General features: G+C 48.1%; 4 protein-coding genes across 4 annotated transcripts; 2 read left to right on the forward strand and 2 right to left on the reverse strand.

The window, feature by feature from the left end:
* The first annotated feature begins 113 nt into the window (after nucleotides 1-113).
* Nucleotides 114-6605, forward strand: PHETA2 (PH domain containing endocytic trafficking adaptor 2). Its single transcript, XM_082280771.1, has 3 exons — nucleotides 114-202; nucleotides 1200-1296; nucleotides 1811-6605. Exon 3 carries the CDS (start codon nucleotides 1819-1821, stop codon nucleotides 2629-2631), a length of 813 nt encoding a protein of 270 aa, XP_082136897.1. The 5' UTR covers nucleotides 114-202; nucleotides 1200-1296; nucleotides 1811-1818; the 3' UTR covers nucleotides 2632-6605.
* A 204-nt stretch (nucleotides 6606-6809) lies between these two features.
* Nucleotides 6810-9380, forward strand: SMDT1 (single-pass membrane protein with aspartate rich tail 1). Its single transcript, XM_082280773.1, has 3 exons — nucleotides 6810-7044; nucleotides 7577-7717; nucleotides 9087-9380. Exons 1-2 carry the CDS (start codon nucleotides 6889-6891, stop codon nucleotides 7712-7714), a joined length of 294 nt encoding a protein of 97 aa, XP_082136899.1. The 5' UTR covers nucleotides 6810-6888; the 3' UTR covers nucleotides 7715-7717; nucleotides 9087-9380.
* Nucleotides 9381-11306: 1926 nt separating this feature from the next.
* NDUFA6 (NADH:ubiquinone oxidoreductase subunit A6) lies at nucleotides 11307-13176 on the reverse strand. The gene is made up of 3 exons (XM_082280112.1): nucleotides 13000-13176; nucleotides 12701-12816; nucleotides 11307-11503 (listed from the first exon to the last, which is right to left on the reverse strand). Exons 1-3 carry the CDS (start codon nucleotides 13124-13126, stop codon nucleotides 11372-11374), a joined length of 375 nt encoding a protein of 124 aa, XP_082136238.1. The 5' UTR covers nucleotides 13127-13176; the 3' UTR covers nucleotides 11307-11371.
* Nucleotides 13177-14632: 1456 nt separating this feature from the next.
* Nucleotides 14633-23645, reverse strand: CYP2D6 (cytochrome P450 family 2 subfamily D member 6). Its single transcript, XM_082280226.1, has 9 exons — nucleotides 23268-23645; nucleotides 20825-20996; nucleotides 19968-20120; nucleotides 19203-19363; nucleotides 18906-19079; nucleotides 16938-17079; nucleotides 16157-16344; nucleotides 15079-15220; nucleotides 14633-14950 (listed from the first exon to the last, which is right to left on the reverse strand). The coding sequence occupies exons 1-9, from the start codon at nucleotides 23478-23480 to the stop codon at nucleotides 14772-14774; spliced, it is 1524 nt and encodes a 507-aa protein (XP_082136352.1). The 5' UTR covers nucleotides 23481-23645; the 3' UTR covers nucleotides 14633-14771.
* Nucleotides 23646-23846: the final 201 nt, after the last annotated feature.

The raw sequence follows: 23846 nt of genomic DNA on the forward strand, positions 1-23846 counted from the left end.
GAGGTGTCGGGCGGAGCGAAAGGCTGGGGGAGGACACAGCTCCGGTCTGGCTGAGGTGCCCCGGCCCCCCCGCTTCCCCGCGCCCGCCGGCGGGGCGGTGCTGCCGGCGCGGCGGGACGGCCCCGGCGGCCGCAGGCGCCCTCCCCCGCCCGGCCGCGGCAGGGCCGGGCTGCCCCGCACCGCTGAGTAGGAGCGGCCGGAGGTGAGCCGAGCCGGGCCGGGGCCGGGGCCGGGGCCGGGGTCGGGGTCCCGCCGTCGGTGGGGAGGCGCTGGGCAAGGGCCAGGTGGCCCCGGGGCCAGGCCGGGCTGGGGCGGGGCAGGGCGGCGGCGGGGCCGGAGCGGGCGCGGGGCCGCGGGGGTCGCAGGCACAGGACGAACACACACACGGAGGGGCACACACACAGACAAAGACTTGCAGCCCCATTTGCACAGGCGTGCGCCCGCACACAAAGAGACAGAGCCCAGCACTGCACACGTGGGACCCCCACAGCCCCTCGCGTCAGGGCCGGCCTGGGCCGCCCCGGCTGTCCGCAGCCTGAGTGTGCCAGGCTGGAGGTTCTCCAGGGCAGAGCACCCCCAGGGAACAGCCTTTCCATGTGTCTGATCGGGGTCTTGTGCGTTTTTCAACTGGGGTCCGTGCCCCCATGTCCTCAGCCGTGCCCCACAAGCCCTGATGATAGAGAAGGGCTTCGGGAGGGATACTCGATGTTGCTCAGCAATGGGGAGCTCCTAGCGCCCAAATCTGCCCGGGCAGTGGTGGCTGTGGTTTGTTTTCTGCATATTTCTAAGTGTAGAGTTTTAGCGGTTGGAAATCCTTTTGCAATTGAACAATCCACAAAGGCTGTGCTGGCTCTGTCGTTCAAGGCTCTGTCCGCCTCGACTTGCCAAGTCGCCTGCCACAGGGCCTCCACAAACGCGGCTGTGACAGCTTCTACAAAACATTTCTTTTCTTCTTTTAAGAAACCCAAAACAAACCCAGGAGCCAGAAAACAAACCCACAGGAGCACTGAGCTGGGATGGGGCTCAGGCTTTGAAGCCAGTGCATGTTCCCCCAGTTTTGCCATCCCAGTTTCCAGTGCAGCTTGGCTGCAGTGAGGACCCTGGCTTTCTGGGGTGGGAGTGACACAGCTCTTAGCTCTGTCAGTCCCAAACTGTTCTGGTTCATAACTCCATTTCTGGCACCTTTTTCTCTAACAAAGGATGGGGCTCATCATGCTGAAGCTTTGGAGACCCTCGGCGAGGGAGCAGCCTGGCCAAGAAAGACAGCAAGGGTTTGCAGTCTGACCTGCACAGCTGGTATGGCACCTTGCACCCCACTGCTGGTGAACCTGCTGGAGCTGGGAGTTCTGCTGCCCGGAGGGCTGGTGGGGGTGGGTGGTCCTGCATGGAGACAGGGAGTAGGGAAACTGTGCAGAAATCTAAGTTCCAGAGCCCTGGGGTCTGAAACAATTTCCTTATCCTGCCCTCTAATAGAGAGCAAAATTAATGCCTCACAGGCAGACAGGCAAATTTCTTTGATGTGCCCCATATAAAACCAGCAAAGTAGGTCACTTGTGGAATAAGAAATGAAACAGCGGTGTTGGCGTTCCCAGAGAAGGCAGGTGTCTGGATGGTGATGCTCTGGTAGTGACCTCCTCTTTGCAGCAGCGAAGAACCAGCCTGCCCTTTGTAGGGGTAACTGCTGGGTTAGATGCTGCTGGAGTTGGGGCTGCTTTTCCTTGGGGACAGGATCAGGCCTCTTCTGGTGGGGACAGTGATATGCTCCTCACACCAAGACAACCTCTTCCCCCTGTCTTCCTCTGCCTCCTAGGTGGGGCGATGAAGCTGAATGAGCGGAGTGTGGCCCACTATGCCACCTGTGACTCGCCCGCTGACCATGCCGGCTTCCTGCGCAAGCGGGTGGAGCGGCACCACCACCATGCCCACCACCATGGCACCTCCTACCAGCGCCACTGGTTCGTCCTCAAGGGCAACCTCCTCTTCTACTTTGAGGAGCGGGAGAGCCGGGAGCCCGTGGGGCTGGTGGTCCTGGAGGGCTGCACCGTGGAGCTGTGCGAGGCTGCTGAAGAGTTCGCCTTTGCCATCCGCTTTGATGACGCTGGTGCCAGGGCTTATGTGCTGGTGGCTGACGGGCAGGCTGCCATGGAGGCCTGGGTGAAGGCACTCTCACGGGCCAGCTTCGACTACATGCGGCTGGTGGTAAGGGAGCTGGAGAAGCAGCTGGAGGAGGCCTGCAAGAGCTTGGCCGCTTGCCGTAAGTCTCCACGGAGGTCCTCCTCCTCTGGCAGGAAGAGGCATCTCTCCAACCCTGCCTTGCTGCCTCTCCAGGAGAAGCCCACCACCCTGGAGAATGGTTACTCCACATGGGGTAGTGGTGGTTGTGTCGCCGGTGGGGCCACCTGCACTGACTATGATGGGGGGCAAACTAAGCCCCCGCCCCTGCCTCCACGCCGGCGCTCGGGCGCCAGCAGCGCCACAGGATCCCCAGCACCTAGCCTCTCGCCCACCATGCTGGAGAGCCCAGTGTCACCAGAAACGATCTGCTTCTCCAAGCTGCACAACTGGTACGGGCAGGAGATCGCGGTGCTGAGACGGGAGTGGCAGGAGAGGCAGAAGAGGGGACACCCGTGACTGGGGGCGCAGGACGCACGTCACTGCCAGCTGATGCCCGGCAGCCTGTCCCACATGCAGGAAGAGTGAAGGGAGGGACTCTGCTTGCCCCCTGCCCTCACAAGTGGCTGAGTGTGCGGTGTGTGTGTGTGCTTCACTTGGGAGGGACTCAAATCTCCCCTAAACCTCACATTTCATTTCCATGAGGCTTTATACAGACAGAGTGTGTAACACCAGCGGAGCCACCTTTATTTAAACTCTCTCTGCTGGAGATAGGAGCTGCCCAAATCAGCACGTATGCAATGAACCTCAGCCAATGGGCTTGGCCACTTGCTGTCCTGACGTGGTGGATGCTGCGGGTGTTTCATCCCCTACGTCTCCTTCACCACTTCTTTTGTTTCTCAGTGTGGAAGTTTGCTTTTGGTCAGTGCTTATTACTGTCTATGGTCTTGTGCCAAAGTCCTTCTGCCTTTGTTCTTTTGCAGCAGATAAGGCTGGGCTCTTATGAAGTGCCTCCGACAGGCCACTGGCCCCGGCACGTGCCTCCAGCCTTGTGCCTCTCTCACTACAGGACGTGTGAGCCACTGCAGCTGTTGCTGGCCCAGCAGCTGGGGCTCTTGCATTGTTTTTGTACTTTCATCTGCACTAACACTTCTCCCAGCTAAATCCTTCAGGATGTGGGTATCATGGTCTTGCAGCTGTCTCTTTGGGTGCTTCATACTCAACAGCAAGCCTGAAATGGAGACACAGAGCTTGGCTTGAAGTCACAGTGAGGACACCAGGAGCTCCCCAGGGCTGATCTGGACTCCGTCAAGCGGTAACCAAGCCTGTTAATATCTCTGGTTCAAGGTTTCCCTGTTCCAAAACAGGGATGCTAAAGCCTCTTTAGGAGTAAATTTCTCAGCCTTTGCTCAGACCACAGCCCCTGCAAAGTGCCATATAGGGCTCCATCAGCTCATCGGGCTGCTTGCCCAAGAGGGTGTGCAGAGGCACACTCCTGCACAGCCTCTCTTAGTGTTGTGGCTCTGCCCAGCTCCTGGCAGCGCTGCACAGTTGGAGGAGAGGCTTTGCAGGAGAGGGAGGAAGAGAGGGCTGGTCTCAGGAGGAAAAGTAAAGGAGTGGGAGTGAGTTACGGGTGTTGGCAGTGTCTGGGCTTGCTTCTCCAGCGTCAAAGCCATATTGCTGTCTTCTACCAAGCCTGCACCTGGCCTGCCAGCACTTCCCTCTGATTTCATGTCAGCATTGCTTGGCTGATCTCTGCAGCACATCCTATTCTCCCAGCGGGCTGGGAGGGCTGCAGGGAGGCATGCCTGTCACCTCACTATGGAAACAGACTTGTCCATCAGTAGGTCAGAAACCTTGGCCACAAGGCACACAATACAAGTAGGTGGGTGCCTAGTCCAGGGACTAAAACACCCTTGGGATGGGGTTTAAAAATCTCCCTTATCTAGTTGCATGCTTCCCATCTAAAAGTGTTCCCATCTAAACCTGTTTTTATTGTCTTTTTTATTAAAGAGCTTTGCTAGGAAAGCAAAAGCCCATTTCAGGTCATGACTGGCTGGAACCTTTCTGGACTTAAAACACATTTGACTTCCTACTTTGCAATAGCCAGTAGAGATAGCCAATGCAGAAATCAAATTAATTCTATTAACTCTTGGTGCCTTTTAAAATAAGTCTCTGGTAGTTTTGGATGATGAGCTTCCAGCCTCCTGCCTAATTATGGCTTGATCAGAGGAAATCAGATCTTAAGTTAGATCTTACAAATGACTTTGGGCAGTGAAAGTGTAACCTTCACTTGCGAGTAATGCAATCCAGTCCTCTCCAGTTCATGGCTGTATTACTTCACAGTAAGGGTCTTCAAGTTTGGGAGGATTATTTTTGTTCTGCTTTTGTGAAAACAGTTCAGAAAAATCAGGAGCAGGTGGCCGTGGGGCAAGGCCCTGGCTTCATCAGCAGCTCAGCTGGTTGGACACAGGGGCCATTTCCTGCCTCCCTACCCTGCTGCTTGAAGAGTTCAGTGCTGCAGCATTCCTGGCTGCAAATGTGTCCCCTTTCCCATGCCAGGGCAGCAGTATCGGGATTGCACTACCTGATGCCTCCTTGCTCTGAGCATGGGTATTTTGGGACCAAGGTCAAATTTGTCAAGCATTTTCCTGTGGTTATTTTTTTTTTTTTATGTAATACAGAGAGACTATTCCTGATGTCTCAGATTAACATAAGGCAGTCTGACAGTAAAGACTGAACTTCCAAAACAAATCAAAATGTAGTGGCAGTTCCTACACGAGACACAAGAACTGGGAGCGACTTGAAAGGAAAAATAAATTAACAAAGCCAGTTCTGTCAGAACTGGAACTGAGACAGTATTATTCATTTAAGGACAGTTTCACTTTTAAGAAGCTTAGTTTGTTTTAATAAGCCAGGATTGTGCTCGTAACACTACTAAAGAGCTTATATTTAATGCTTTAATCTGTCCCATTCAAATGGCACAATTTCCACACTACCTACCTTTGCGTTAGTACATATCCCAACTAAATCCCAAATCCTGCAAATGAGGCGCTGCGCTCTGCTTTCCCTCTGATTGCGTTTGGAGTCATTTTGTGTCTTATTCTGCAGCACTGACAAGAAAATGGCTGAATCCTGATCCAGTTTGTCCTTGGCCCAGCCATCCATGCCTGGGCCTTTGCTAGGTCTCCAAAGCACTGCATGACTTTGGATGCACTTGATCAGGGTTTCCTCACCATCCTGCTGTCATAGCAGGTTGGCCCTTTTCTGAGTGAAAAGGGCCATAATTGCAGCCATGCCCAAATTTGTATGGGAGTTTTTTAATGACCACTGGCACTTGCTTCATTAGGCAAGAAGCACCTGAGTGCTCCACTGCCACCTCGGACAGGGAGGCTATCAAGCCAGCCCAGCTGATTGGTTGTGCTGGCAGCGCCTTTGAAGCAGCTCCCAGGCAGGAGGTCAGGATTTCAGCTTCCTGAGGTTGAACATTCAGCTGGCTAATGGAGCAGGCAAGCTGTCTGTCTTTCTGCAGGCAGAGATTGTTATAGGAAAGGCAGAGTTTTCACTGCACATTGTCCCCGACAGCAAAATAAGACTGATTGTCACCCCAGGGTTTTTCATCAGTCATTCAGGTTTGGACTGTTTCACCTCCTGCCTCCACTTCCCCTTTTTATTTTTAAAAATAGAGAATGCCTGAGCAGCACAAAACAGGTTCCTTGGCAAAATGGAAGCTGAACACTGAAGTTGAATGGGTACTTTTCTTGAAGTACTGAAGTAAGATCCTTTTCTTTAGTGCACAAGCGATGAGAGAAAAGTGCTAAAATTTAAAAGAAATTGAAAGAGGAATGGCAATTCTGACATGGCCTGTGTAAGCTATGCCAAGAAGGGTTCCCAGTCCCGCTAAAATAGTTGATTAGATCCTTACATTTTTCTGAGGCTGGCATTTCAGATTTGAGCCTGTGATGTATTATTTCTGCACATCTTTTCTTTGTAAAACTGTGGTGTTTTCCACTGAGTCCAGGTGAAGAGTAACCTGAAGGTTTTACCCGTGGCCACTCTTAGCCACGTGGTGGGCAGTGATGACCAAGACCAGACATTCTGTGTTACAGTAGCTACTGCACTAACAGTGCCTGGGGGAACGACCCCTCAATCTCACCTCTCGGGTGCCTGTGCAGAGAAGCTGAAAAACCCCCACTGAAATGCACGGGGGCATCTTTCACCAGCACCAAACTTGTCTTCTCTCCGCACAATTACCTGGAAAACACTACGAGCAACTCCTGCCTTTCCAAGTGCTTCTATTTTACGTAGGACGTGTTCCTCTTTTTAAGAGGCGGTTTTGCATGCGCCTTTGTTTTTACACGCGGAACTTGTACTATACATTGCATTACATTGTTCAGTTTGTTTTACACGCGGAACTTGTACTACGCATCTCATTACATTGTTTAGAGTTTGTATTTTATGCCGTGAAGCCGAATAAACCGGTTTGATTTGTAGCCCGTGCGCTGCCAATGGAGCCGTGAAGCCCCCGGGCGTGTGTGCAGGCCTGGCCGTTCCCGCCCGGCCCGGTTTTCCCCTTACCGGCAGGCGGCGGGAGCCCGCCCGCGCCCCCTTTTCCCGCGGGGCGCGAGAAACGCCCCCACACCGGCGGGGATAAAGGCGGGGGGCGGGCAGGTCTCGCTCCGCGCATGCGCAGCGCCGATCTCACGGCCTCCCCACAAGCCTCGCGAGATCGCAGGTGACGCCTGGGCTCGGCCGTGGCTCGGGGCGGGCGGGACGATGGCAGCGGCAGCCGGGCGGCTCCTGGCGGCGACCGTGGCTCGCTCGGGCCGTGCGGGCTGGGGCGAGCCGTGCCGGGCCTCGGTCGTGCCGCTGGTGCCCTCCCGGAGTGCCATCGTCACCCGCAGCGGCGCCATTTTGCCCAAGCCAGTTAAGGTGAGTGAGGGGCGAGCGGGCGGAGGCGGCAGCCACGGGCGGCGGCGGTGGCCAATCGGTGCGGGCGCAGCCGCTGTGGGCGGGGCGGCGGGGTGAGTGACAGCGGCTGTGCCAATGAGCGGGGCGGCTGTGGGCGGGGACGCAGGAGGGAGACGGGAGTAGCCCCGCGTCCCCCCGAGCGGGCGGGGCTGACCCGGCCGAGTCCCCCCGAGCAGGGCAGCGCTGCGGCCTAAGGGGGAGAGCAACACCCGCCTACGCACTGCCCTTTGGCACCCGCGGCCGCCCCCCTTCCTGAGCTACGGGTGTTCCCTGCTCCGGGCTCCCCGCTCGCTGGTGCGGGAGTGTTTATAATACTCCAAGGCTACAAAAAAGCGCGATGCGGTGACCGGGGCTTGGCAGTAGGGACGCAAAGTGTTCTTCCCGCCGCTTCCCGGGCCCTCCGCGCGCCTGTGGAGCCGGGAGTGCGCCGGTTCAGCCAAAGTGCGACTTGCTTGCATGTAAAGATCCGCCTTTTGCAATCGACTCCTTGCAGACGCCCTTCGGCCTCCTCAGAGTGTTCAGCGTCGTGATCCCTTTCCTGTATGTTGGTACTCAGATCAGTAAGAACTTTGCAGCCTTACTTGAAGAACATGATATCTTTGTCCCAGAGGATGATGATGACGATGATTAAAAGGTATGTCATAAACTGCACCAGCAGTCTAATTATTTCTGCTTCCCGTTTGGCTTGGGGCAGGGAGGAGAATCTCAGACAAGGAAATACAGCCAGCAACAGCTTAAAAGACACACTTGCAGTTAACATGCACACAGATTTGCCTTTGGCTATGAACTTTTTTGTTTTATACCAGAGTAGGCCAGACTGGTGTCTGTGCAATCTCTACACCATGCATTTCTTAGAGATTGGAAATACTGATGGTGTTGTAGATCTTGTCAGCTGAATCAAAAATAAACTGTAGTCAGTGAGAGTCTGTACCGCAGACAACAGAGATACTTCAGTGTTACTACATCACACATCCAAAGGAGGACAACAGAGCTGGTGAAGGGTCTGAAGCACACTTATGAGCAGTGTTGGAGGGAGCTGAGGATGTTTAGCCTGGTGAAAAGAAGGCTCAGGGGAGAACTTAACACTCTCTACAACTACCTGAAAGGAGGCTCTAGCCAGGTAGGGTTCAGTCTCTTTTCCCAAGTAACAAACAATAGAACAAGAGGAAATAGCCTCAGGTCGTGCTAGTGAAGGTTTAGATTGGATACTAGGAAACATTTCTTCATGGAAAGGGTTGTCCAGCATTGGAACAGGCTGCCCAGGGAAGTGGTGGAGTCACCTGCCCTGGAGGTATTTAAATGAGATGTAGATGAGGCACATAAGGACATGGTTTAACAGTGGACTTGGCAGCACTGGATTAACAGTTGGGACTCAATGAACTTGAAGGTCTTTTCCAAACCAAATGATTCTGTGATTTTGTTCTACTTGTTTACCTGTTTAAAAGTCTTCTCCTAATTCACAGAATGACTCTTTTAAAACAGAATCACTTATTGTCTGAAATTCTGATCTAGGTGAACAATTTAAGAGAATTCCAAAACCTGTCAGAACGAACTGTCTGGTGGGTGTTACAGCACTTATCTCTGGAGTAGTTGGACCATTCAGACTCACTGTTGAAAGGAAGAGTGGAAATAAGTTCACCTGTATCTGCACCTTTATATGCAACACTTTCTACCATTTTATGTTATTCTGTTTGGCTTGCCCTTGCATGAAGATTTGAGTTCGGGTGTATTTGATTCTTTATAGAACAAAGAAACTGTTTTAGAGAAATTGTTGTAAATAGTGTTGCTTTATAATCAGTTTGGTGGATGTATTCCAGTTGTAAGGGGGTTTTCCAGCATGCATTGTGCAGCTAACAACTAAGACTTAAAAGATTGCAAAGACTGCACTGGCCTGTTGGAGACTCCCTTTATGTAAACCTCATCTTGTGTAGTTTTGGGAGGAGGATACAGACTGCAGCTCAGTAGTGTATCTGAAGAGTAACAGCTTGCTTTTCTATTTTCAGCACTGGAACAGAAGAACAGAAGGGAAAAGGCCATTGACAAAACAATAGTTCTAACATCTGTCACCTGTGTTTTGTCCTTTCTAAACGGGACAGGGGACTTTGTATCCCCTTTTGCCAGTGAGTGTCCTGCATCTCTGTACGATGGAAATCTGTAGATCAGGGTTGAAGGAAGTGCTTGATAGGCCCTGCATCCTTGCACACACACACACTCACCTCATCAAGGACTGCTTGGGATGCCTTTAATTAGCAACATGGGAAACACTTAATTAAAGATCAAGAGATTGACATGTACAACTTTGGTCTTCTGTTTTTATACATTTGTCTGTGTCCTACCATTTCTGTCTTAACCTTTCTACATCTGTGTTTCAGTAGTATTTTTTGAGTCCTTTCAGTAACTCAGTACTGATCTACAGGACATGGGGAATCCTAGGGGAGGCAGCAGCCCCACAACACAGCCCCATAAAAGAATGGAGTGCACATTGACAAGGGCACTGTGGTTCAACAACCTAGCAGCTGTATCTAATAGGGGCTGCATCATTAACTTCACCTCACTGAAGATTAAATACAGTATTATCATCACAGAGTTAAAACTTTGAGTGGCTTTGGCAAAAGTTGAGATCACAAGTGGCAAATGAACACTGGCTCCAGATATCTGTTATTTCCTAGGTAGTTCAGTACTTCCTTCTGAAAGAGCCCTAACATACTTGTTTTCTTAACAGTTTATGAACTTCAACTCCTCTTTTCATAGAAGTGTTTACTATTGCATTTAAATCCTTGTATAATAGAAGGTCTTCTCTGCTGCTATGGCACAGGAAGAGTATCTTTAGTTGCATCAGACCAGCTGTTTTCTCAGACTGAAACCTTGAGAGGTCGGTCAATTATTTATTTTTCTTAAGCCAGCATTGCCCCAGTGTCTCATGTTTTCTGGTCACTAGATCTGGCCTCTTCTCTTGACTGCCCACTTTTTCCCTTCCTTACTGGTGTTGCTGTTGAAAAGTTACTTTTAATGTTGCACACGTTGGGCAGGGTGTATAGTTCCAACAGCCACATTTGCTCCCTTATTCTTTGGCACAGCTTTTAATGTTAGCTCAATAACTCTCAGCATGGCTACAGATTAAAAAGGGAGCCTGTAATCTGAGGAAACCCAAGAGCTATAGCTGAAGGCAGCTGTCAGGTTCTTGAGTCACTTGGTATCTGACTTGCCCCCTTCTTCCCCAAAGCCACTTGAGAAGGGGTTGTTCCAGTTCAGCTGCTCTTGAGAGCCAAACATGTACCTGCTGCTGTCTTACCTGCTGCCCAAATGCTTTTCACTGCTTTATCCCACAGTCTGTCCTGGGCCCCTCCTGACTGTCAACCCTGTCCTTAAAAACATGCCACCTCTGAAGGTACCTATGTACACATCCCTGAGGAGTGCTGTGTTACAGTTCTCATATGGGGAAGAAAGCCCCAGTATTTAGACTGGATAAAAATTTTATTTAGGCTGGATAAAAAGAAGTTAGAGTGTACTACAAACACCTAGTGCTAGTCACATCTGGGGGAGCTCCAGCACCTAGTTACCCACTGAAAACCTGTTCTGACTGGTGAAAGAATAAATTTCCTTACCCTTCTCCAAAGGGAGCTACTAATTCTTGATTCAGTGGAGGAGGTGATGGTGGGACACCATCTCCTGCTAAACTTCAGAAGCCCTTACAGACCCTTCCTATTATAGAAAACAGTACAATCCCCCCTTTTTGCAGGTGATTTCATTTTACAGCAGAGAAGTGAACTCTGCTGATGTTTTAAAGCACAAGGCTTTATTTGCCTATTGGATTTTATATATTCTCTGTGAGGAACTAAGGAGACTAATGTCCAATAAAAAACACAAGGTCAACAAAGTCATAGCATGAAATTGCAAGACGGTGCATGAATACAGATGAACCTACAGATGAGCCTCAAGCACAAGAATATTTCTGCGACAAGAGTGGCTTTTCTGAAGGCCTGCTCTTTTCCTCACAGAGCTAACATCTACAGATGTGGCTGTAGGCTAAGCACAAAGTCCCACAGCCAGGTTGTGCTGTGGTTATTCAGCAGATGCCCCATGGGACAAATGCCATCTCTGAAAATGCACACTGGCAAAACTAGGAAATTACAGCTCTTCAAACAGATCATAATCACTGCACATGCTCTGGATTCACCTACTCATTAGGCTCCTAAGATGCCAGAGAATCTCTTTGTATGGACTTTTTTTTTTCTATTGTATAGAACTTTATTTGTAATATAAGGCAAGAAGACACAGAGTCAGTTTCTCAGGGATTGTGGCCCGCATAGAATTTGGACAGAAAGTCTTTAGGTTGCGGGGGTTCCGTCTCGTGGAAGTACCTCATGACGTGAGTCCTCTGCTTCCAGACGTGAATGGTTTCTTGAAGCTCCATTTTGCCCTGCACACAGACAAGAATTTTAGACTAGTTCTCAAGTTAGAGCCCAAGTCCAACCACACAGCACTGTGAAAGTTATTTGAATGCACTTAGAAACACCTAAGTAAAAAAAATAGCTGCATTGACAGTTCTGTACTCCTACAGCCTGCATGCATCACCTACCCTGTGACACAAATATACTGTTCCTGCCTTGGGACTTAAGTTGATGTCTCTGCAGCAGAGCTTCCCAGCCCTGTGAAAACAGGCAAGAGACTCTGTCCCCTTCTTAAAGCCTGCTTTGTTTCTCTCATGACCAGCTCATCCCATAAAATTCTACACAACATTCCTAACTTTCAAGCACCTCTACTGAATTTGGGTGAACAGCAACATGTTCGCTGTAAAATTAACTGCTGCCAAGTGCTTTGCACCAGTATCACCACCACAGAGATATGCACCTTCTCCATGACTCCAATCTTTTGTAACGGTTTTGTAGGATGGTAGCACAGAGCAAAATGAGACTGCCTGGAATTGTCACCTCCCATACTATCTAGGATTCTGTTTCCAGATTTTTTCATCATATAAGGACAGAGTAATTGCCTCGAAATGCAAGAAACAAAACAGGTGAGCATGGCAATCCTTGGTTGGAAGCTTTCTAATGCATTAGAGCTGCAGAGGTCAGTTACTGTTGCTCAGACACATTTTGAAGCCTGGTGTGCTGATTATTGCTTTGAAGCAGACAGGTCTCTCAGGCCTGGAACACCAGGTTACAGATGTGTTACAGAGTTGGAATGTTCTGCCACCCAAAACCAGCCTCCCACCAACTACTGACACTGTACTATGTGTTTCAGAATCAGCGAAGAAAACCATTTTCCAATCCAAGGAAGTACTGTAGAGGATAGAAAGTTCATTTTTAATAGTAAACCAGTAAGCAGCACCTATTTTTCCCTTTCTTTGACTGTTGTTGTTAAGAAAAGCAAGCAAGCAACAAAAATAAACAACAAACTCAGTATTTTAACTGCTGCTTTGCTTGACATACACTTGCTGAATTCTAAAGCAGCCTCATCCCTTATCAACAGGTTTGCTGACTCAGATAAAACCAATCCAACTGCAAGAGACAACACTCCACCGACAGACTGGTACAAAGTTGTCCCTCTCCTCCATCACATCACCAATCACCCACATTCTTTGCAGCTTCAACAACTCAGGAATAGCTGTTTGTACCTTAATAACCAGCATGTCTATCACGCGTGGATCCGTAACGTGGGCATTCTTCATGAACATCTCCCGCACCTTGTTACGCCCCTGTTTCACCGTGATGTCCAGCTGGTACAGGTGCACTAAGAGAAACACAACATCTACTGCGATCATCCACGTCGCTCTGCACTTGTTCCACCGGCAACGTGCAACCTACAAATCGCTACACGGTCACTCGTTCATGCGATGCCCGCCGGCTTCACCCAATGTCATTAAGGCCGTTCCGACCTTGAGCCCGCGCGGCAGGCCCCGAGTCCCTCACCCACCCGTGTTGGGCACCTCGCGGTACCAGGCCCGATACAGCTCCCTGACTCGCCGCTTCGCCTCGCCCAGGTCCCGGCTGAAGATCGGCTTCACGGCGGCCGACACCACTCCCTTGCCCGCCACCGCCATCTTGCTGCCGCCACCGCCTTCCCCCGCCGCCCGCGGGAACGCGCAAGGCACGGCGACTTCTTCTATTGGCTGGCTGAGCTGCCACTCCAGCCTTCCAGGGCGGTCACCTCCCATCCGATTGGTCAGAAGAAACGCCAATCATCGCTGATGGAAGGGTGGAGTAGCCGGTGGGCGGGCCCGTGTTGGCCCCGCCTCCTGAGGCCGTCGGGCGCACACCGCCCCTCAGAGCCCGCACCGCCCCTCAGAGCCCGCACCGCCCTCAGGGCGGGGCTGGGGCTGTGATGGGGAGCGGTGTGTTTGTTCCCTTGGCCCCTCCAAATGCCGCAATCGGCTCGTGTTTGCTCGTGCAGCTGTACTTTCTTTCAGTGCGCTCTTGGATGCTAGAAACACAGTCCCTCTCCTAGCTATCCCCGCCTTTTTATCCAAATACACGAATGCCCGGACCCTCCCTGAAGTTAAGTTCTCTTTAAAGACACTTAGGTGTGTGCTGGCAACTATAAACCCAAACACATTCAGTTCAGTGTCATTGAACAGACCACAAAAGTAACACTGAAATGATCTTGAAAGACGCAGGTGTGGCGCTGGGTGTGAGGCGAGAAATCTCAGGTGAGTATCAGAGGCAGGAGCACAGCAGGACTGAGGCAACCACAAAAGGAGGAGCAAGAAAGAAGATTTCACATCATTTTTATTCTTTCAAGTTATTTTGTAGATGAAAAGCATAAATGTGCAGTTCCTGCTCAAGTACAAATCTTAATTATGTTAATAAGTATTTGTATAATTCAATAGCTTTCATAGCTTCCAAAATTACTATTTCACAAAATTACTAGTATACACGTGCACTTGATTTCAGATTTTTTTTTTTTTTTAGTGGCAGTTATACATAGGAGCTCCTTCGTGCTATTGTCTTTTCAGATGCGGTAAGGCAGCTGCTACTAATTTAAACATTAACATATCTTTACATCTTGCAAAACCATTTGTCAGGAATATTGCAGGAAGAAAGAGAAAGGTAACTCTGAAATCCATGGCCATACAGTTTCAAAGAGTGTAACTCCAGCCCTTTGCAAGTTCCAAACCTGCCCAAGAGCTGACTTTATGTATTGCCGAAAAAAAGTTTTAATTAGAGGAGATAGTAAATCTAAACACCAGGATTTCTCTTTATTTATAGAAATTTCTATATTTCACAAATGACCTTCTTCTGTGGCTGAAACACCATATGGATTATTTTTGTACTCCTTGGTATTTACTCCTACTGGAAGCATAGCGTGACATAAGGGTTGTCAGGATTAAAACTTACTTTCTTTGAGGCTATAAATTAAGACAATGCCATATTTGTGCAAGACAGGGCAGTATGTAATAAACAGGAAGGAATGAAGGGGACATGTATGTCTTGAATGGTAAGATTTTTCAGGAGCACTACTCTGAAACTACATTTAAATGTCACGTTGTTTAAGCTGGAGCTCTCTTGTCTGATTCAAGATCCACAGCTAGAATTAAGCTAAACAAGATATTGGCCTAGATCCTTGCTTTACACAGATGTGGCCTTCTGCACAGACTTGAGTTGAAACCTGGCATGATCCTGCCTAAACTGTTTCTGACAGAGTTTGGGTGGGTGGTGGTCTGTGAGTGAAAGGAGAGCACTGTGCACTCATCTTGGGAGAGCTCGCAACATGTATGGGTGTGGGGAGTTTGTGAGAGCAAAGTGACCGTCCTCCCGCGGCCTGGGCTGGTCCTCAGGGAGCACGAAAGTGAATTTCTGCAAGAGGCTGGTAAAGAAAAGAAAGAGCTCCATCCTGGCCAGCTGTTCTCCTGGACAGGCACGGCGACCTGCAAGAGAGGGAGTAGAAAGTGTTTGTCAAAGAGGGCAATAATCCATGCTGGAATTGCCGCAGGGAGAGCAGACCACCCTCCTGCTGTGCTTCTGACTTGCAGCTGAATCCTCCCCTCATATTTACCTGCTGAGAAGGGCAGGAAGGCCTCTGGTTTCACAAACTGCCCGTTTGCATCCAGGAAGTGTTCAGGGTAAAACTCCTGTGGTTTCTCCCAGAGTGTCTCATCCTTCAGCACGGAAGACAAGTTGGTGATGATTGTTGTCCCCTGCACTCCCCCACAAGAGGAAACAACTTAGGTGAGAACAGCAGCATTATCTTGGCACAACAGAACTGTGCTGGTCCCTCTTTAGTCTGTGTCTCCCATCTAATAGCAACCATCGTTTGGTGCCTCAGCATAAGGCACTCGTTTCCACTTCTGCATGTTATTGAAGCAGAGGTAAAGCAGGGCCCTTTTCCAATGGCATATGGTGCCTGCCCTACACTCTGAAGCATCTGAACTTTTGCAATTTGTATCCTTTCAAAGGCTGTTGCATGCGAATGGCAATTTCATGGTTACTCAGTGGAAGCAGCCTCTGCTTCTCAGATCCTCCTGGACTTGTTTTATAGCTGCAGAGAAAAAGCTGACTGACAGACTTCAAAGTCCGACTTTCACAGGGACCATGGAAAATCGCAAAGCTTTCCTGTTTCACATGTCAAGGTTCTAAACCAGAGGAGATACCACAAGGCTAAAAAAAAAAAAACAACAAAATCCCAGTCTTGAATTCTGCCACTGCTGCCAGGGCAGCTGCTTGTCACAGTTTGGAGCTAGTCTGAATGCCAATGGCATTTGAGTAGCTTCAGAGCTAGAATTTAATTACTACCATCTCAGGAAAGCCAGTAAGCTGGTGTTGCATGCCTCCAGAGAGCCTGTTAGGCTTCTTCCGACACAGGCAGGGAATATCACGACTCATTGAGAGGAAAGGAAACTTTTGTACTGAGCTGCCACGGCAGTTGGGTTCCCACACAACAAGTGTAAGCGTAGAGCACAAATATGACCATCTGCCTGAATTTAGCATTTCAAAATGTCTTATTTTAGTGCTCAACAGTGACTGTAATTGGGGCTGGAAATGCAACACTGCAGGGTTGGATGGGATCATCCCCACTCCATGCCTGGCATCTGCACAAGGAGAGGATGCTGTATTGCTTATCTGGTCACAGTCACCTTGGGAATAAAGAAGCCTTGCAACTCTGTGTCCCGGTATGTCATATGAGGTAGCCCAACAGGAACAATATCCCCGTAGCGTTGCGCTTCATGGATCACAGCATTAGTGTAAGGCATGCTTGCTTGGTCCTTCATGGTGGGGGGTCTCTCTCTGCCAATCACCTTATCAATCTCTGCCTGGACCTTACCTGAAAGCAGAATAGATAAGGAATTAGAGGACTCTTAGATAATCAGAAGGAGCTGGTACAAGTTGAAGGAAGACTGGCTGCCTGAGATTGTAGGCACTGTGTGAGAACAAGACAAGCAGTTAGAGATAGGAACAGAAACCAGATGGGAAGGCATTTTTCAGTTGACCGGTGTCTCTGTATAACTATTCTTTGCTCATAGCATCTTTAATAAAGGCCTTGCCACTTGACATGCTACCTGACCCCTCCTCTATGCAGCTTGTAGGGTACCCAGGCAAGCAGCATTTGAGAATTTAAACTGATCAGCATCTATTCCAAATACTGGAAGAGGGTGCACTGACCACTGCAAGTCCCCAGGTGAAGCCCTCAAAATGAAGGAGAGAGAAAACTTGCCCTTCCAACTCCAGTCTTTTTATCACGGCTTGCCCCCTGCCAGAACAGCTGTTTGGGAAGTGTTTCTCCTGGTTTCTGCTAGACCAACAATCACCAAAGCTGTTCCTCATTGCAAAATCCATGGAGAGATATTCAGCCTTCTTGCGGAAAAATGAGCCTTGAAGGGAAGAGGTCACACTTCTGTAAGTAAGATTCTGACTTACTCTGTATTTCTGGGTGGAGAAGCATATACAGCAATGCCCATCGGAGAGTGGTGGAGCTGGTCTCAGAACCAGCTGTAAACAAGTCTACAGCCACCAGACGAAGGTTGCTATAGTGGAACCCATTCTCTTCAGCTGCCTTACCCTGGGGAGAGCAAACAAGTGGGTCACTGGAGCTGGGGTATTTGCTGTGCAAGAAGACCACTGCCCAGAGAAGTACTGAGAAGCACTAGATCCACTTTTTAGCATGTGTTCCTGTTTTTCATTTGGAGAGTGGAGCACAGCACAGGTGACAGGTCTGAGAGCACAGCACAGGTCTGAGATTTATAACCCTGTTACCTCCTGTATTTGAAAGTCCTTAACCACCTCCAATATACTTAGAGAAGAATGCTACCCCTGCCTTCAGGACAGAAGTAAACACCTTATGCTCTCAGCTCAAACAGGCAGCAGACTCCTGCCACTCACTGTGGCATCTTCCCCCAAAGAAGGTGGAACACAGTTATTCAGATTTGATCAGATGATAAAAGCCACAGAGTAGAGAGGAGGCTGCATTGGTGTGGCAAATGCAAAATTAGCATTATTTTAAGGGGGTTATCTCTAGCTATGCATTACAGATTCTTGCTGCTCCTGCCCTGATATTTTCTTACAACTGAAAAAAACCCGATCAGGGTATTATTGCTGCCTATTAAGTCTGCAACACCACTTTCAGCAAAACTGGTCTCTCATCCAAATGCTAATTGAGTTCAAGTTTGTTAGCATATGAGATATGACAAGCTCTCTGCATGAGTTCATCTACTTGTCTTTTCTAATCCTCTTTATACTTCCCTTTCCTAGGGACTAGCTTCTGTTAAGTTAGTCTGTATATTTAGATGCTGTTGTAATATGGATAGCAATTAATAATGCATTTAAGACTCAACTGTTATTCCAATAAAGGATCTCAGAGAAGGGAGTTTGGGACTGACTTGACCAAAGTTAACTCAGGAGAGGGGTTTATCAGACTGGCTTATCAGGTGATCTTAGTGAACAGAAGAGAGATGTGACAAGAGGCAGCGTGGTCAGTCTCACATCCACCTCCAAGTTGTACCACTGTGTAGACTAATGTAGGTCATGTTGCTCTGCCCATGTGAGCTGGGGCGGGCAACACATAAGCTGGAGGTGCCCGACACCCATAGCATGGCAGGGTTTGTTATGCAGAGCAGCAGTCCAGCCTGAGGATTTGGATGGTGGAAACAATTTGCAAGCAGAATTTGCTAATATTGCTCATCTGGCACTTGAAATTTAGTGAATCCATGTGCAGAAATATATGGTGGATGGATAGGCTGACCCAAATACCTTTGGTCTTATACTGACTTTGTGCCTGACTGAATTGAAGGAAAGACTCCTTTTAATTTCAGTGAAGTTCAGATTTAGGCCTTCTGATATCTAGCAAACTAGTTCTTAGCAAGCAATTAAAAAATACACATCCTAAAAGAGACACTGTTGTTTCAAGTCATAACTTGACTTAAAGACAGGCTACAGACGGGGCAATGACACCAAAAAACCAGTCTGTTGCTCCAGTTTCGTAGCTGATTTTGAGGCATCAGTCATTGAGGCACTGACATGACACAGAATCTTGCATGCTGACTTGTTCCCTGGTGCAAACTTAGGACTATTAGTGGATTCTCAATCATTGCCTTTTAAAAGCCTTCAAATTTTTGTAGGCTGGAAAGAAGGAAGTTGCTAGATTCTGAAGGAAATGTGAAGGTAGAAAATGGAAACAAGAGCATCAGCAGATAATATAGTGTCTTAAGACAATAAAAGAGCTTACGACATGAAGAACACCTTTCATCTCAAGATGCAATGTGGAATGAAAAAGTAGGAAGTTAGTTGCTAAGAGGTTTTATACAGCTCTATGAGGAAAGTCAGCTTCACAAGCATAAACAGGCCAAGAAACTACTCCTGACTCCAGAGGGTCTGCTGGTGTCACCCTACCTTCTCCATTTCCTTTAAAAACACATCTGTGAGATCTCGGGTGTGAGCAGGGTCCCAGGTCTTCATATGCTTGTCTATGACCACATCTATGAAGTCCATCAATTCCCTTTGTCCTTGAAAGACCTTCTGTGGGAGTCCAGGGATGCGCACCAATATGGGCACAGCATTAAGAAGCTGGGGTGTGAGAACCGGAGAAAGAGGGAGAGAAAAGACATTACATGATGCAAAAAAAGAAAAATTATGAAAACACAATTCTCTCAAGCAATAGAGGGCAGCTTCTTACAGCTTTTGGTTTACCTGAGGCAGGAATCCAGTTTCTTGATCCAGGGAATCTTGAACTAACTGTGACAGCCTCTTGAATGTTCCATCACTGTAGTCAAAACGGTCTCCAAACACAATGGTGCAGATTATGTTGCAGACAGCATTATTTAGAAGAACATGTATATCAAAAGATTTACCTGAAAATGGAAATGGAGACCAAGCCATGAAGCTCAGCAACACCAAGCTGTTGGACCTCATCTCTCAGCAATGAGAATACACAAATGCTTCCTTGATGACACCAGGAGAAAAAGCCCTCACACCACTCAAAGCATCATACTAGGACGTGAAGATCATCTCATTCTTATTAATATTTGCTTGATTTGTGTTTAAAGGAGAAAACTGCCAAGAAAAACTGAGTTTTTCTGTGACTTGACAGGTACACTTTGTTCTGTGTCTGGATGACAGGCTGTGAACTCTCAGCTGCGTTTTTATTGCATATGATAATATCAATATGTTCCACTAAACTTCATAAAGTTAGAGTTACTGAGCTCTACGAATAGTTCTGTTTTACCTCTCTATTTCTAATTTCCTCTTTGTTTACTGTTTCAAATGGATTAGTGTTGTGGTAGCCCCACTGTGTAAAGCAGAAGTGGCTCCAAGGAATGCACATAGACAAGAAAAACTGCATTTGCGTGGAAAGAGAGCACTGCATGCAAACAAGAGTGGCTGTAGTATTTCTTCTCTCTGCATCACTGTATTGCCTTTTTCTGTGATTGCCCCGTCCTTCTGGATGCCACAAACCTTCTTTAGACTTGACTGCAGAACAAAGAAATCCAGCTTCCTCTACCACTCGCTCCTCCAAGGATTTCTTTCCCATCCCAAAGTTCCTCAGGGTAGAGAGTGTAAATCTCCTTAGCTCCTTCCAGACATGCCCGTATCTTGCTACAACAATCCCTGGAATTGTGGATGAGCAAGAAATGTCAGATATCTGACTTTTAAATCAAGCAAATTTTGCTACAGAACAGCAATTGTGAATCTGGAGGTACAGGTCTGTGTGGATAGATGAAACAGTCTGACCTTGTGCAGCTTGTTCATACAGCAATTCGAAATGGATCACTGCACCTTCTAATGCCTGTGCATGGCTGGCAAAGGTTCAGGGGGGATTCAATGGGAGCAACAAGGTCTGCTAAGGATAAAGGAATCACCCCTCCAAACCATTCAGCATTGTTCCCATAGCTTGTGTGAACTGGGTAGCAACTTGTGCCACCACATAGGAGCTGAGGATGTGATGTGGGCAGGATGCTGGACAATACTCTGTCTTGGATGAAAGTCACCGTATTTTTTTGCAACAACAACTTGCATGTAACATTTTGCATAAGCATTTTGTCTTACATAAGCACCGTAAGCACTAACCACTGGCAGGAAAGTTGTAGCACTGATAGTGTCCTTACACAGCTGAAGAGGTGTGTGCTTGCTGGAGCTGTACTACCACCACTAAGGGGAGCCTCCATTAAATCAAATCCAAGTTTGTTGCCACCAAAGGGTGCCAGACATACAAGGGGGACATGAGAAAGTGCACCACACCGAGAGAATCTTGCCTCTACCCAATCCTTCTCATGCTAGTGCCATCAAGCAATATCCATTTTCATGGGACTTGCCTTCAGAATTCTTTCCATAGCCCATATGTTCATATATTGGAAAGTACGGCCGGTCAGCAAAGTCCTCCGATTTGTGGACCAGGGCTTCCTTCACTGTTTTATACCCATTCAACACTACCAGGTTGGTCCAGCAGTTCTGGAGACTGAAGATGTTTCCAAACTTCTTCTGAAGCTGCCAAGATAAAAAAGCATGTCCCTGAAAATTATCTGAGTGTAACATCAGAAATATCACCATATCCTTCCTTAAGGCCTTTACTATTTAGTGATCTTTGAGGTATTTTTATTCAGAGATCTTCAGCTGATCTTTGACCTTTAACTTTGCAGTGCAACTGCTCACAACAGTGCCAAGCAGCAGCTGTAGCAGGAATCAATGCCCTGTAAGCGGAAAAATTTAGAATACACCTATCCTGGCCAAACTGTTGTTATTAACATTGTGCAAGTACTTCTTTTTTTGTCAAGAACCTTTTTGGGGATTTTCAAAGGCTGCATGCTCAATAATGAATTATTTCCTCATGTTTCTATTTATTTTGATCTGAAAGAGTAAGTAAGTTTTGAGTTAGTCTGGTTCTGCTGAAGGAAATATTGATAATAAGGTGATATGTAATTTTTATTTAAAGATGCATTTGTACCTAAAGATCTACTCAGAAACAGGTTTCCAGCAACATGGTTGGAAAAGGCAATTCCACACTGGAATTTCAGGTGAGCTTTCTCCCTAAAAGGAGTGTACACATCTAGTATGACTGGTAACTGGCATACACCCTACATCTGCTGTGATTTGTAAGCCTTATAATGCTGAATCAGGATGACTGCACAGGTAATCCTGTCAGCCATACACTCTCCATGGGAGCTGGCCATGGAGCAAAGTCTTCTCCAGGTAGACAAGCCCTTTTAACCAGACATACACTTCTGGGAAGGCAGGTCAAAGCTCCCCTGCTAGTCAGGAACACTGAACAAAGCCCAGAAGCACGTTGCTCAAAGACACTACAATAGTAGCAATGCCCCACAGTTTCCTTTTTCTTCTTTTTTTTTGTTTTAAAGCTAAGATTCTTCATTTTTGCCCTGTAGCATTGCAAGGAATTGAAGTACTTAATACTGTATTTGCAGCAGGTTTGAAAAGGGAATTAGCACTTCACTGGCACTAGAAATATGTCGTTAAAAATGATTACTGGTCAAGATTGTGGTTAGCATGACCCTGACGTGATATGATTTGGAAATGGTAAGCTTTGGACTATATGCAAGCAAACAATATAAATGCTATATTTAGTTTCTCCATTTGGCAGGTTTTGGACAGACAGCTGAACAGCGCTGTCCTAGAAAAGAGGCCTTTAGAGTTCGCAAGCTGAAGCACAAAACCCCCGTGGTTTATCTGCTGCAAGCTGTGCCGTGCTTTTCCTTTGAGAAAAGCTAAGCCCTGACTTTGAATAGGAACGCTACTGAGATTTTGGGCATTGCTGCTGGGGCAAATCCCACAGGCTGATCTCTTTAACTGAAACTGTCACACGCCTGCAGGCATGCTTCAGTAACTCGAAGGGAAGCCTGCCATTACCACAGCCACGTTCCCAGCCCACGGATATTTGTTTGTCTTCCCTTGTTTGTACATCCCCCTGCTCCTTTGTCCCCAAGCCTGCCCACATGTTAGGTTGGTAGCCAGCTCCTATCACCAGGGGTACAGCACTGTCTCCCATTGAGCTCATACAGAGATGGGGAGATAGAGGTTGGGAAGTGTTGGTGTGTGATTATCTCTTTATCTTTGTTGGCCTGGTCAGTGTCCTTAGGCAGTGACTTGCTTCATCCTGGACTTTGGAGAGGGCATTGCCCCTTGACTTTGTTCAATTTCAATACTGAAATTGGCCAAAAATAAACTTTCTAACACAATTTGAAGTACTAGAAAGCAGGCATTCTTTATTGTAGCACTGGACTCCTCTAATAGAATGTTACAACAGGGAATTTATTCCATCATGATCATACATATTCATTGCAGTGGGCTTCCCAGCTAATACATAAACACCACTTTTCCTAGGACTTACCTGCATGCATCCTCCTTCTACTGGAAGTCCTTTTGTGGTCCTACAGGCTCATCTAAAGGTGTCTCTGGGAGTCATACTTACTGAGTACTTCAATATTGCCATATTACCTTTCCTTGAACTTTTTCTTTGGTCATGTGCTGTTGCTTTTGTTACATAACTTGCCAAAACCCCTACTCTATTCCTCATTATCTGTTTATCCACTGTTCCCAGCTACGTTTATCATCTTGTGTGCATACTGTTACATTCTTTCATCTTTTTTGCTAGTTAGTCTTTAATCTCTATCTGGTAACTTCAGGGGAACTGAAATTCCTTTTCTCTGTGCTATGTACCTGTAGCTGATGCCAGGGTGTGACCCACCCCTCCTGGGCCCGCAGTTGATTGTACGTGGAGTGTGTCACCGCAGGGATTGCACTCACCTGGCCGAAGGAGTGGTGGGGCTTGTGGAAGTCAATGGAGAACATGGTCCCGACGAACGGCAGCGACGCTGGGCCCGGCGGGTAACGGCTCCACTTCTTCCTGCGCTTCATGAAGTCAAGCAGTAAAGTAAAAACTGTAAGAAAAATTCCCAGTATAGAGATGTTGCTCCAGATGGATGACAGCTGGGACCCCAGCCACAAGAGCAATGCCATTTTGTAGCCTGTCTACTCCTTGATCTTCCTCTTTTGACTCAAGACTGTTGCTGCCTCCTTTTGCCTTTTCTCTTCTCCTCTCTCTCACTTTCTTGCCCAGACAGCTGCCCCTTTCCCCTTGCTTTCTCCTCTTCCCCACACTGCCCTTTTCTGCTGCACCTCTCTCCCTGCACTTGCTGACCTCCGAATATGAAACTTGGCTCAAACTATAAGCTCCTCCTCTGCTCACTTCAGCCTTAGGGGAGTGGTGATGAGGGTCATCCCTCCTCCTCCTCCCCCCCCTCCCCCCCCTCCCCCCCCTCCTCCCCCTCCTCCCCCCCCCCACCCCCTACCTCCCTCCCCCTTCTCCCCCTCCAAAGCCCGAGC

This window comes from Coloeus monedula (genome assembly GCF_965178545.1).
Source record: "Coloeus monedula genome assembly, chromosome: 4".
Taxonomy (NCBI): Eukaryota; Metazoa; Chordata; class Aves; order Passeriformes; family Corvidae; genus Coloeus; species Coloeus monedula.